At 42.4% G+C, this 13,808-nt stretch overlaps 1 protein-coding gene across 1 annotated transcript in view; it reads left to right on the forward strand.

Moving 5' to 3' along the window:
- The window catches only part of LOC128438458 (thrombospondin type-1 domain-containing protein 4), a 44,070-nt gene that overhangs the window by 23,216 nt on the left and 7,046 nt on the right, over positions 1–13,808 (forward strand). The window contains exons 7-9 of the mRNA XM_053421045.1: positions 11,400–11,604; positions 13,196–13,371; positions 13,556–13,652. Of these exons, the coding sequence (XP_053277020.1) occupies positions 11,400–11,604; positions 13,196–13,371; positions 13,556–13,652 (478 nt within the window). The remainder of the gene's footprint in view (positions 1–11,399; positions 11,605–13,195; positions 13,372–13,555; positions 13,653–13,808) is intronic.

A 13,808-nucleotide genomic window follows, 5' to 3' on the forward strand; every position in this document is an offset into this window, starting at 1 on the left:
AATATTGGAATCTTTCAATGCACAGAATGTGGGTTGAGTTATGAAGAGTAATAGAGCAAATCGTTGGGGAAATCAAGCTGATAGAAGGAATTATGAATATTGGATAGAATTGGATCCAGCTATTATTACTGTAACATGATGAGTCCACACAGTAGTCTTGGCGATAAAAAGTTTTGCTGTGCCAGACACACAGTTTTAAAAGGTTCTACCCGATCTCTTAATTATTAATGGATATTTTAGTCGTAAATTGCAATGAAACTATCACAGTGTCATCTCCCTGTCCCTTTAGAAGCCAGGTGCACTCTCATCTTGGCAGATTTATGCTACAATGGTGAATTTGCCAGTTAGTAGGAGAGAACGCCTCTCTCCAGAGGAAATGGATCTTCTGGCTCATGAAAGCACGACAGCAGGTCGTCAATGTGTGTAAGAAGTAAAGTGTTAGCTAGATATGCACCTGCCCATGTACTCACATATTACTATCTTGATAATATACCTGTCATTGACTTCAGAAGTTGTTGTTGGTTAATGACAAAATCGCTTTTCGCTGTCTCAAGATAGCAATGCGGCAACAATGCACCTGACCACACCTAACACTAAGACCAGCATGTCCAGGGGTGCTCAGATGGACATAAGTGCATTTAGCTTTTAAACAGCATGGGCACTGAAAGAGAAAATGACAACTGTGATGGTGTGTAACTTGCAAAGCAGTTGAATTGTACTTGCTGCCGCTTTGTTCCGATTGTAAGATAGAACCCATTATCTTGTGAGTCAGTTCAGTTCAGTCTCACTGTCTGACCTCTTTGGAGCAATTCAAAAACTCCAACATTATACATTTAAAATAAGGGCGGCTGTGGCTCAGGAGGTAAAGGGTTTTCAGGTAAAACTGAAAAGCGCTAAGTGAAAACAGCACATTTATTTAAACCTTGGATGTGGGATTTGGGAGGAGTAGTTCTGCAGGAAAAGATTTGTCAAAACCAGTCGCAGATTTACAAGATACAGCGGATCCAACAGCGGATCAAACATCAGGAAAGAGGATCTATAACAAACGTACAGAGCCACATAGTGCAGCTCCTATCAAAATACCCACCGTAATGTAACTGTTAACTGTAATCTGTTAGTTTTGTTAACTGCATTATACGTTGATAGTCCTCTTTTTATCATGTCACCAGTCCATTATCTCCTGGTGTTAATCCCTAGAGAAAACCATTCTGTCATCCAGTTCCCAAAAACAGTCAGAGCAGTGATGTCAGCTGAAACCCTATGCATTTTAAAGGCTGTTGATCCACCGTGCTCACTGCTATTTCGGAGTGCTTTACAAGCATGGGAGCCTTTAATGAAGACGCTGTGCCCTTCGCCCCGGGTTATGAGGGCAGCTGGTGGTATGGACAAGGCCTCTTTTTTACTGTTAGGATCAAAGGTCTCTCTGCTGATTCCTATCTGCCGTCACCACTTGGCTTTAAATGATCATGTCTGCAGTTGGCACGATATCCTGTCAAGTGATGTCACAGTACAAGTTGGAGAAGCTAAAAATGCACAAACGTGCATAAGTCAATTTGCAGATTCGTTGGAGGAATGACTCCCCCTTTTGCTTTTCCTCAGCTCGTCTCCCTTCTTGTTACAGGAAATAATCAGAGTGTCTGTGTTCCTATTTGAGTCTTACTTATGTTACTGACTACAAGAGATCTTATGTTGTGGAGAGTGGAAACCTTAGAGATTACAGCCCGAAACTCCAAAATGTGTTTCTGTTTGTGGCTAAAAATAACCACAGTTAGTTTCTTTAGTTAGTGTTGCCATTATACCAGAGCCAGGAGTGAAATCTGAGGGGCAGAGACAAATTGAATCAATCTGAGCTACTGATGAAGTCACATCTTCCGTAAAGAAGCAGTGCAGAGTTCGATTCCTCTTGGAGCATCCTGCATTAAAAAGCTGCTCCTGCTTCACTCTTTACTAAAATCTCCACTGAACACACGCACACACACACACACACACACACACACACACACACACACACATATTTATACTGTTTATTCCAAGGTTTACATCAAACACCATAAACTCGTATCAACCTGTTTCCACAAAGAAGAGAAATAATTAAGAGTGAATAGGACTGTGGAGGAAGCTGGGAGAGCACCTTCACCTACACCAGAGGCTCTGGCTGTGTGTTGGAGAGCCCCGTGGCATGGTCAACTGCCTCAAAGAAGTTCATGAGTGGGACTTTTAATGTGACATCTAGCCTCATAAATGAATGTAGTTTCTTTGGTCTTCAAAGGAACCCTCTCTTGCCAATGGTAGATCAATGAGGTGACGTCAATTCCTCTCGCATATCTTATATTATGTTGTATTGATGCTAATTTATATTTTGAGCTCACATACATGTACTCCTATAATATTTTAGGACTGTCTTCAGAACATCATTACCAATTATTGATGTGCCCTAAATCATGTTCAGTGTGACGCTCACAAAGAGGAAATGACACTTCACTCAGTAAAGACAGTTAATCAGGGTTAGACTGGGGTTCACTCCCTTTATTAATGAGCGTGTCAGAAGGGGAATCGCTGGCAGGAGCTCCCATAGATGCAGATGTGTTTGAAGTGCTGACTGAAGAAGAAGCCGTGTCGCCTGCCCCTGCTCATTAAAACCAGCTGAAGGATCCACAGCTTCCCAGCATGTGGGAGGCAGCTGCTGGACCGCAATGTGCACGTCACATGAAAGACGGGGGCTTTGTTATCGTGACATATTTCATCCTTATCTAAACCTTACTTTAAATCAATCATAATCCTACCTGATTTCTTTATTTTTTTTGTCTTTGAGATCTTTGTCAGATCTCAGTAATGTCATTCCCAGACGCAGCGCCGTGACTCGTGGTCACTTCCACTATAAATTCTTTGTCTCGTTGCTTCTGTATTCTCACCTGGAAGTCAAGTTAGGCCCCGATCGCTTCTCCAGATGAGCTGGTGTGTCACAGCTGACCAAGTCGTGATAACTTCACGGGCTGTTGCCAAAGAACGCTGCACATTTTTGATGTGTGAAGAGCTGTGGAAATCCCCAGTGTTCAGCCCACAGCCCCCTTTAACCCAGCGCTCATTAATATGTTTTAAAATACTGCACCTCTTCCATCCTGACATGTTTTTTTTTATTATAGGAGTGCAGATTATAGCATGCCTTTATTCCCAGAGGTCTCCTGTGAGGAACTGTGCTGATGTCGCAGCGTCATCTGCCTGACAGGAAACACACTGACATGAACAAGAGAAAATCATTTAGCAATGGAATGGAACTTGGACATTTTGTTTGCAGCAGTGTAAATGGTGCATTTTAAGTCACAGAGAATATGTTTTAAGGAGACAGCAGTCCGTGTCTCACAGTAAGGGTTTTTTTGTTTTGCTTTTGGCAGTCAGTAGGAGAGCTGAGCAGTAAACCTCCCAGACTCAGGTTAGGAGGTTCTGCTGGGATCTGACTTGGCCAGTGTGGATTCAGACTCAGGGGGGGGTTGACCACTGCACCATTTCAGACTAAGAAAACATCCTTTTATTCATAACCCCCTGATTTTATTATTGTTTTACTTTTTTCTGTTTTCGGCCAACAGCATGTAGCGATGTTAGTTTTTAGTGCTCATTAGTTTTTTATCCGGTATTAAAGGGATAATTCACCAAAAATGTGATATTCACTTGTTATCCACTCACCACTGCGCTGATGGAGGGATGGGTGAAGTGTTTGAGTCCAGAAAATACTTCTGGAGTTTCAGGGGTAAACAGTATTTCAGCCGAATCCAGTACAATTGAAGTAACTGGGACCCCTTCTTCAGACGTAAAAAAACCTAACATGCCTCCATAATGCTTGTTTGGTGTCATGCAAGTGTCTGCAAGCCCCGGCATTCATATTCAACTAAAAACAGCATCATTTACACTGTGTTTTAAGCATCAATGTCCTCTGATATCCTCCTTGGAGGCGTGTGCACGTTCTCGTGGACACACCGGAAAACCGCACACACGCTCGCCAAAGGGCTTGCGTGGGGTGCGCTATATCCGTTAGCATTGATACTTCCTGTAGTGGAACTTTTAGGCTTAAAATACTGTGTAAATGATGCATTTTTCCAGTGGAATATGAATGTCGGGCTTAACGCTCACTTGGATGACACCACATGAGCAGTATTGAGGCATGTTGTGTTTTTTTTCAGTTGTTTTTTAACCTTTGAAAAATTTGTCACCAGCTACTCAAATTGTATTGGACTCGGATGCACCAATGTTTACCCCTGAAACTCCTAAAATGTTTTGTGGACTCAAACACTTCACCCACCCCTCCAATGGTATAGTGGTGAGTAGATAATGAGCGAACTATCCCTTCAAAAGCTGCTGTGAAACAGGCAGCACCAGGGACATACCCAGACATTGCTTCAGTGCTGACTTCTTATATTATCTTGGTGTTAGTATTTTTTACTTAGCATTAGCTCCCTGACCTACACTGTTGTGGGAATGGGACATAAGAAAGAGGCAGCAGTCACATGAACCTTGTATTTGCATTGACTTCTTTCAGAGCCCCTATAAACATTGTATGTTGACATACTGATGATTTACTGTGTGATTTGGTAACAAGACACTTAATTTATTAGGAATCGCTGTTTTGAAAAATATTTCTATGTTTTTCTATGTTCATGTGATACAATCTGAATTGTGTGTTTACTGAATAACTGGACTGGATTGAGTAATGATGACCACAAAAAATTCATAAAATGCACCACACAGGCAGCTGGATACATTTCAGGGAGAGAGGCAGAAGGTGAAAGAGAGATACATGTTAAACCCTGTGCAATATGTATTATGCATATGCTTCTGTTCGAGTGGTTATAGTTTGTGTGTATGTTCCCCAAACAGCTGCCAACATCTGGATGCTGCTCATGCAGTGTAACTCGGTGGTCCAGCCATAACCATCTGCTGGTGTTAACTGTCAACCTTGAGCTTGATGCTCAGGGGCAAATTATTCGGTCCCAGCAGCGTAAAGTCTCACTGACAAATGTACACATACCACACACAGACCCACTTTCCAAACTCTCACACGTTTATTGTCATTTTTAAATACATTTTATATCCATAATTCCAGACACCAGTTGACTTGCCAATTATCAGACAGAAAGGGAGAATAACTCATAAATCAAAGTCACAGAAAAAAGTGCTTCACTGGGAATATTACCCCAGTTTGGGCTTCTCTCAGTGAGTATCACATACTGGAACTAGGTTGACAGGGAGCAACCTGAATCCACTTGTGTTCCATACAGTACTTACCACTTGCCCTGTAATCTACTTGCCTGTGGAACTTTCACCAGCTCAGCTCTCTGTCCCTCACCATCATGAAATGTGGCCATTGCAGGCTGAGGCTGCACCGCTTGAACATTCACTTCTTCTCCCACTCAAATGATGCTGCAAGACTTCATGTTAGCTCCTGCTACTGCTGTCAATTTGCGGGATTTCGAGGCATCACTCTCCAGGTTGTAAAGCCTCACCCTTTTCTTTCAGTTTTCTTGAATTTTCTTCCATATTGTTTTACTCGTCTCATGAAGTTGTAACTATGGTATTTGACGTAAACTGCCTCCATTCAAGGCTCACACTTCTAACACTTCTCACACTTCTCACACTTCTGCATTCAGAAAATACGACTCCACTATCATAAAAACGTACGTCTTTTTAAAACTAATTTATTGATAACAGAACGTTTGCTCAAACTGTACGGTGCCCTGTGCTGTAAGTGTTTAGCTGATGGTAACAACAAAGTTTCCTGTCAAAACAGTTTTGCACATCCTGAGATAAAACGTTTTCAGGTTATACAGGGAACATTTAATCATGACCTACTCACGGAAAATAACAATGAAACTGAATTAATTGAAAATGAAAATAAAAAAAACTGAGCTGAAATGTTGAAATAATATTAAAATATGGGGAATATAAGTGAAGACAAATCTTTTCACATTCCACAGTCCGGGGGTTGAAATAACCTGTAGTTAGTTCTGATGATGTTTTTGTGACCCATAGGTTCAATATGCTAGTTAATCACTGTGACTTTTGACTGGACAGAGAAGAAATAATCATGTGAGGATTCAGTTCTGGCTCGTGTCATGAGAATAAAACAGCCGTTCTGTTTTGTATATTTAGGTGGGTGTGTCCAGCTGCAACTACAAGGTTGTGTTGCTTTTAATGTTGCTTCTGCAAAGAATTGTGGGGCGTCCTTTTCTCCCCTCCTTTCAGAAAGGACGGTCTGATGTTTCCTATGCTAAAGGAGATAAGTGACTTTAGCGCCTTTCCTAATCGTTGAGGGAATTTGAATAGCTGTTATTCTTGCGGATGAACTACTTCAGTGGGCATTTAAGAAGGTTCCATAGCAAAGTGGACTATTACAACGCACCCACGCTCTGCGTTTCAAGTCTTACTTCTTCTTGGGTGATAACTTCATGCGCAAGAACCAAATGTTTACAGTAGCGCCCCCTGTCTGAAATTAGGATGTAAGAACAACAAATACAAGACAATATTCCCAAAACTATATTGATATTGTCATTGTCAATCTGGATGCCCTGCTCTTTGCTGAAACTAAACCTCTAAACCACCACATCATCTACCAATCAGAGATATCGTCCATCCTCTCCTGCCCATTGCCTTTCCGGGAAACACACCATTTGAACCACTTGCTGAGACACTTCATGTGAAGGACATTTTTAACCCTACACATTCCATCTGACATTAGATATCATTCTGAGCAATAACTTTCTATCCACATTTACGAGCCACAAACCAGGCCTCCTACATGGATAAAAGCTCAAATACTGTAACATTAAAGCCAAAGCGGTCGTGAAGAGATTTAGTGCGAGTGCAACTCTATATCTTGACATTGTGTATGTTGACTCTTGGCAACGATGCAAATGGCTCACGTTTGCCACTTTCTCCCCCACACTCTCTGATATTGGTTTAGACAGTTGTTCGCTCGCTGCCTTTAAATCTCTATTTCAGAGGAGAGACGCCTCCGCACATGTGCAGAGTGAAACAGCAAACTGGGAACTTGTCTTCAGTTACACTTTAACAGACAGATCAAGGGGCCTGTGCAAATCATCACTTATATCTGGTCTGCAGAGCGAGGCTCAGCAGTAAGTATGTGACCTAGATAAGAATTGAACCGCTGAAAGTTGTTTGAGCTGAAAGTTACAACTTGGATTCAGTGTGATACAGGATTTGTTTACACCGAAACATATGGATTGCATATGCATCATATAAATTGCACTTGTCAATTTACCCCTCTCAAAGCTGCACTTATCATTATTTATATATTTTAATAATACTTCAGATAAGTGTGTGTGTGTTTGTAAGCTGGAAGGTGTAACATTTGTCTTGTCGCCATAGACATGAATGGACAACGTTAAAGCTCCCCAAAACTGTCGCCAAAAACTCTTGACCACCACCTGGTGGCTGGCTACAGTATAGGTCATACATCCTTTTACATGTTAACCCATCGAAGGCACCTTATGATACACTCAAATTACCCCATAACACCTGAGCGTTTATTGAAGCGCTGATAGAAATGCCAACGTTCACAAACAAGCTTAAACATTTGGCTGTGATTATACATCATTGCCTTTTGCCTAAACTTCATGTCAGTTTTTTTATAAACTGACAAAGCTAGAAAATTTGCCGAGATCCCACTTCTTCTTTCTCCTCCTCCTCCTCCTCCTCCTCCTCCTCCCCCTCCTCGAACATGTCTGAGCCTTGGGTGAGGCACACAGAGATCTCATCCAGTCGTAATGGGTTAGTGGATGGGACATAAACCAAACTCAGAAGTAGGCTACACATCGATTTTTTTTAAATTATTAATAATTTTTTTAAGTCACTTTAGGTAGTTTTTATCACTGGGGTGGTGTTTATTTTTGGAAAGTCTAATTTTAATTTATTAACTGATAAAAACCAGGTTGAATATGATTGACAGCTGAGATTAACCCGTAAATGGGCGATGGTGGATCACATCTGTGTAGATTCTGGCTACAAATGTGCAAGATGGTGGCGTTCTCATCCAGGATATTTTAGCTTCATTTCTGGACAGTTGGAGGAGACACACATCTACAGTCTGTGTGTTGTCTTATGTCTGCTGGATGTGTTACTGTTCATCTTCTTAACTTTATAAAATCATTATAATGTCAGTGTTTTCTTCTCTGTTTGTTTCCCAAGTTGCCAAAAACCCTTTTTCATACTGCCCTAAAATCCTGTTTTTATTGAAAAAAAAATCTCCTCCAACATGTTTCATATCACTAACAAGCTAAACAATGGCATTTCTCAGTCGCCTGCAGACATACAGGGGCTATGCCATAAGCCTGGAAATAAAGGAAACGAAAAACAGCCGAGGGTTTAAGAGGTTAAGTGAAAGGCCAGCGAGAGCCCTTCCTGCTATTTTTAAGGTCGCGAAATTCGCATGACCCCAGACGATAATGGTTGTTTTATTAATTTTAAGAACCAACACAGCCATTGTGTGTGATATAATCAATATGTAACCCCACTATTTACAGTTCACATGCTGGCTACTAACCATAACTCTGAGCACTGCAAGTCAACACTATAGGCCCAGACCTTTATTTTTATTTTTCTAAAAGTTTATTTTTAGTATTCAACCATTAAAGCTGCACAGGGAGGAATGCCACCATCATCCATCTGTAGGTCAGTGTGGAGGTTACATTACGCTTCAATAAGAACCAGACTAAAACTCTCGCCTGGGAATATCTGTGTCTAATTCCTCATGCAGCCTGTGGCAAAACATGTGTGTGGCTTCACTTTGTTGGAAATACTCTGCAGTACGATACCCAGCTGCATCTTGTGGGTGCATAACGTCAGGATTACTTAATAGATGATAATCCTTTCTGTGGTCATGAGTGGACTGATTCCGCTCTCGTGACACATACATGTAACCATTTCCAGATAAAGGTGGTATTTTTCTACTGAAAACTGGGCAATTTCCCTCAGCAGATGGCACAGGCCAGTGCCACCCACAGTGAGAGGGTGACAAAAGTCTCAGTGCGGAGAAACCCTACCACACTGAGACTTCTGCCTCTGCTGATGGGAAGAGCCAGCAAGCCGTTCGCCAAGCCGTGGTTTCACTCATGTGTCCCGACATGAGCGACACCTCGGTTTGACGGGTTCACGCTTAAGGTCACGTTTGTCAGAGACAGCCTGGAGAGCAGATGTGACAATCTGGGGACGGGGTTTATTCGGGGACAGATTAGTTTGTTATTTTGTGCTGCGTGCTACCGCGAAGCTGAAAAGTTTGTCCTGACAGTTTAGCGATGTTAATGGTGCAGCTGTCCAAATCACTAGATATCAAATACTCCCTCGACTCGCTAATGCTTCCTGCGCTGGAGGTGCAAAACCTCCCGGCTTTTCCCACATCAGAGGAACAAAAACCCTGTGTGAGTTTAAATCCAGTCATATTATATTAAATCAACTGTTCAGGTTTTTGGAGGTCGGGTAAGTTACTCTGCTTATTTTCCATTCCAAGGTGAATATGTTTTATTTTCCCATCCCAATGGCCACAGACGACCTCTGACCATGTCAGCGTCTGTTTTATGAGAGGAATTTGTTTTTCTTCATTTTTTAGGCAATGCTGCTGATCTGCTATAACTCTGTTGGTTTAAGGCCTTTTATGGTGGGAATGGAGATTTTCATTGGTAGTCATGTCACCAACAGCCCTCCTCGACTGCATTTTTATTTGTTTTCCATTGTGAACTTACTGTAGCTAGTTCAAATGCCCACCAATGTGTTTTACCATGCATTATGCATTCCTTTATCTCTGCACTGTTGCTGCTTTACGTTCACTGATGTGTAAACTGAGCGCATGAGACGCAGCAGTGTGTCCCTGACTGTTATCATGTTGTGTTTAGTGATTTCCGTCCTAGCTTTTATTCTTGCCCCATGCTGTAACTGCCACATAATTCCACGTTGACCACAGGAGCATTTGGCAGTTGTATAGTATTTTCTTAGCACTCACAGTTTGCTGTTCTCTTCTCTCATCACCTATTTCCTGTGTGGAAGGAGGCACTTCATGTTTTTTTTGGCACAGGTGGTGTTTTGGCTCCAAACGGAGTGATCTGCTGCGGGTGGGAGCGAGCCAGACTCTCCTCATTTTTACTTCCATCTTCTCATCCCTTTGCTTTATATTTTCTCATCCCGCTCCTCAGCCTCTTTTTCACCTCTCTGTCGTTCCGCTGGTCTGCAGCTAACTCACGGCCGCTCTCGTCCAGCCCGACCTACAATTTTTACGACTTATTAGACACTTGCTGTAAATTAGTTGAAGTCTTTAGAGTATAACACCTCACAACCACAGGCAGAGCTTCACAGCCACACATTTGGTCTGCCAGATTGTTTATGAGCATTCTAACCAAGTGCACGCAACACAGTAGCTCTGAGGGAAATGTGTTTCTGTTGCAAGACGGAGCAAGAGAAATATGTCCACTGCGATCAGGGCATCCAAGTGGAAGCCAAGCGAGAGCTGCTCACTAGAAAGCCTGGAGATTGGCTGCAGTCCAATCACAGGAAGGCTTTGGTTTATTACGTCTTTCCCCCCCACATGATGTCCTCTCAGCTAGTTTCCTTACTGGCGACTGTGGTCTCTCGGCGGCTGACCCGGTGTCCCTGAGTGTACGGTAGCTCCGCCTCCGCGGGACCAGTTTTGGCTGCTTCACCACCTGTTTGCACAGCGAGTTGCTTTTACTGCCAGTTTGAGTGGATTTATGGACTGCCGATGTTAACTGTTGTATTTTTACTGCACCCACATTTCTTGTAATGTATAACCGCCGAGGGGACAGAGCAAGCCGGGGTCCCGGAGATAATTCAGGGGCCAAATTGATGCCTTCTGGAAACTTAACAAGATCCCTGGTTAGTTAGTTATTGTATGGTAGCTACTAATGTGAAGTTTATAGAGTTCATTTAGCAAGTGCAGCTGGGTTTACTTTTTAAAATGTAACATTCTATCCCAAATTAGCTTTTTATGTGACCAAGTACAGACTATGTGGTTGGGGGGCGGTTGGGGCTAGTGGTGGGGGGGTCATTACTTGCTAGACGCTTGGTGGTGTGATCGCCTGCTTGCCAAAATATCCTTTAGCAAGATACTACACCCCTCTGATTACCCTCCCGAATGCTGTACTTGCTGTGTATGATATAAGAAGTACAGCATTTAGTGTTGTATGAATGTATGTGTGAATGGGTGAATGTGGCTTGTACAGTAAAGAACCTTTGATTGGTCGGTAAAACTAGAAAAGTACTATGTAAATAAAGTGAATTTACTGTTTACACATCCAGTAAACCTTTTAACAAACTATTTTATTGAACACTGTCAGTCTGCAACGCTCTCACAATCACAATCTCTTCCCTCCTCTGTGTGGCAGAGTCTCGGCTGCGATGACTACCTCGGATCAGGGAGGGTGATGGACAGGTGCGGCATGTGTGGAGGCGACAACACCTCCTGCAGGCTGGTCTCAGGACTCTTTAAACACAGTCTGACCAAGGTCGGCTACCACAAGATAGTGGAGATCCCAGAGGGCGCCACCAACATCAACGTCACAGAGATGGTGAAGAGCCGGAACTACCTAGGTGGGGAAAAAGAAAATGTTGATTCTGTTTCACAGTATAGACTTAAATTAGCCAAGTAGAACAGTGGTCCTCAGTCTTCTCGCTCAAGATCGCGACTGTTTTACATCTGGTTTACATCAGGCTGGTTTACATCAGGCGGTTGGGAGGAGCACCTTGAATGTTGTTGAGAGTTCAATAAAAACCTATAGTCCAGGAAGGCTGAATGCCAGAGATATATGAAGGGTTTGTAATCACACTGGAATTAACCGGGATCCAACTTTCCAAGTTTCCAGGTTTTCTGTTCTGCACTGGTAAATCTTGGTTAAATTTATATTTCACATAAAAAATATTTTACATTTGAGGCTTGGCAGCCTTGGCTGAACTCCTTGTGTTGTGCCAGGTTTACAGTTTCATCAGCTATAGTTAAAAAAATTGAATTAAATTGAAAACTCCATTGTATATAACATTATGTTACAGACTAAATATATGTAAATAAATGATTAAACAACACAAATTAAGGAAATGATTAGTGTCTTTACAGATGTGCTAAAGCAGACCACCGTGTGTTGAGAACCATTGCCTCTCTGAGCAGTAGGTCTGGAAGTAGGCATTGATTTTTCTCTCAAACAGCTCGGAAAGTGCATGGACAAGCTTTCAGTAGAGGATCTTACCCATTGAGCCTCACCTTCCTTTTTAATTAAGGTGCTCTGTAAAACAAACCAGGAACACAAGGAGGATGGATTCAGTGGCTACGTCTCAAATCCCAACTCACCTGGAGGCCAAGTTCGCTCTGCTCTCCCTCCTGTTTAAAACATGCACCTTCTGCAACATTCGGTTTGTCTCTCTCTCTCTCTCTCTCTCTCACACACACACATACACACACACACACACACACACACACACACACACACTGTTCTGTTAGCACGTATTTGGATGATACTTGTAAGGCAACAAATCATGCATGAACAAAGAATCCATTCACTGTCACAAACATCCTTGAGGAAAAACAAACACACATCATCTTAGATTTCTGTTATTTATCGATGATCTGGGCACAAAATTGCAGGTGGCAACATGTTTTCTAAATTTGCTTTATAGGTTTTAAAAATATTATAGCAGACAAGGGCAGAAATCTCACAGGAGCCTGCTACTGCATCCTCACCACGTCCATGATTTCCCCTCAATAGGCCTCTGTTCCTCACTGAACAAAGTGCTTTTAGTTGTCCAAACACTCCTTTACAAGCCTGTCTAATGTTACACTTCTAATGCTTTTCTAATGGCCTCTTGTCCATAATCCATGAAATCAGTGGAAAACATTTTGGGGGGGTTTTGTTTCAGGATTTGCATGAAAGACCTGCCAGCACAAACCGATTTTCACGTTTATAAAAGGCATCGCTTTGAAACAGCACGTGAAAGCGTTTATTCACTTAGCTGTAATTACTTTTCTTCGGGTGGAGAAAGTCGGTGTAACTTTTTTTGTTTTTACCACACTTCTCATTATGTCGTAATGGTTTTACATTAAACGATAATTATGTAGAAGAGGCTGTGGCGGTATTTTCCTCCTCAGGGCTGTCGGTGGTGATTGTGCGGTTGTTCTCTCCGTCTCCTGCAGCTCTCCGAAGCCGATCGGGCCGATCCATCATCAATGGAAACTGGGCTATTGACCGACCAGGGAAATATGAAGGAGGGGGGACCATGTTCACCTACCGGAGACCCAATGAAATCAGTAGCACGGCCGGAGAGTCCTTCCTCGCTGAAGGGCCCACCAATGAGATCCTGGACGTTTATGTGAGTGGCCAATCAGTTTGGACTTATTGAAGTGACACTCTCCTTTCATTCATACTAAAACTCACATGTTGGGCCAGGAAAAATATGACCTTTAGAGCAGGTATCCCATTTTGTGTGAGAAAATATTTGAAGGTCAAAAGTATTATTTTAGGATTGTTGACTGAGTCTCCTCTACTTCTGTCAGATGATTTTCCAGCAGCTGAACCCTGGTGTTCATTATGAATACATTATCCCCTCAGAGGAAACTGCTGGCCCTCAGCAACCAGACCACAGACCTGAAGGTAAACGAGAACCACTCTCTACACCCACCCTGTTTATTACTTTAGCTTTTTTTCTCATTACATTTTATAAACACAAGGATTAATCAAGACAAGAAGAAATAACCCTAAACTTACCCTACCCAGGTCAACAAGTAGAAGTGGTCTGAAATGCATTGA

Source organism: Pleuronectes platessa, chromosome 1 (genome assembly GCF_947347685.1).
Source record: "Pleuronectes platessa chromosome 1, fPlePla1.1, whole genome shotgun sequence".
Lineage (NCBI taxonomy): Eukaryota > Metazoa > Chordata > Actinopteri > Pleuronectiformes > Pleuronectidae > Pleuronectes > Pleuronectes platessa.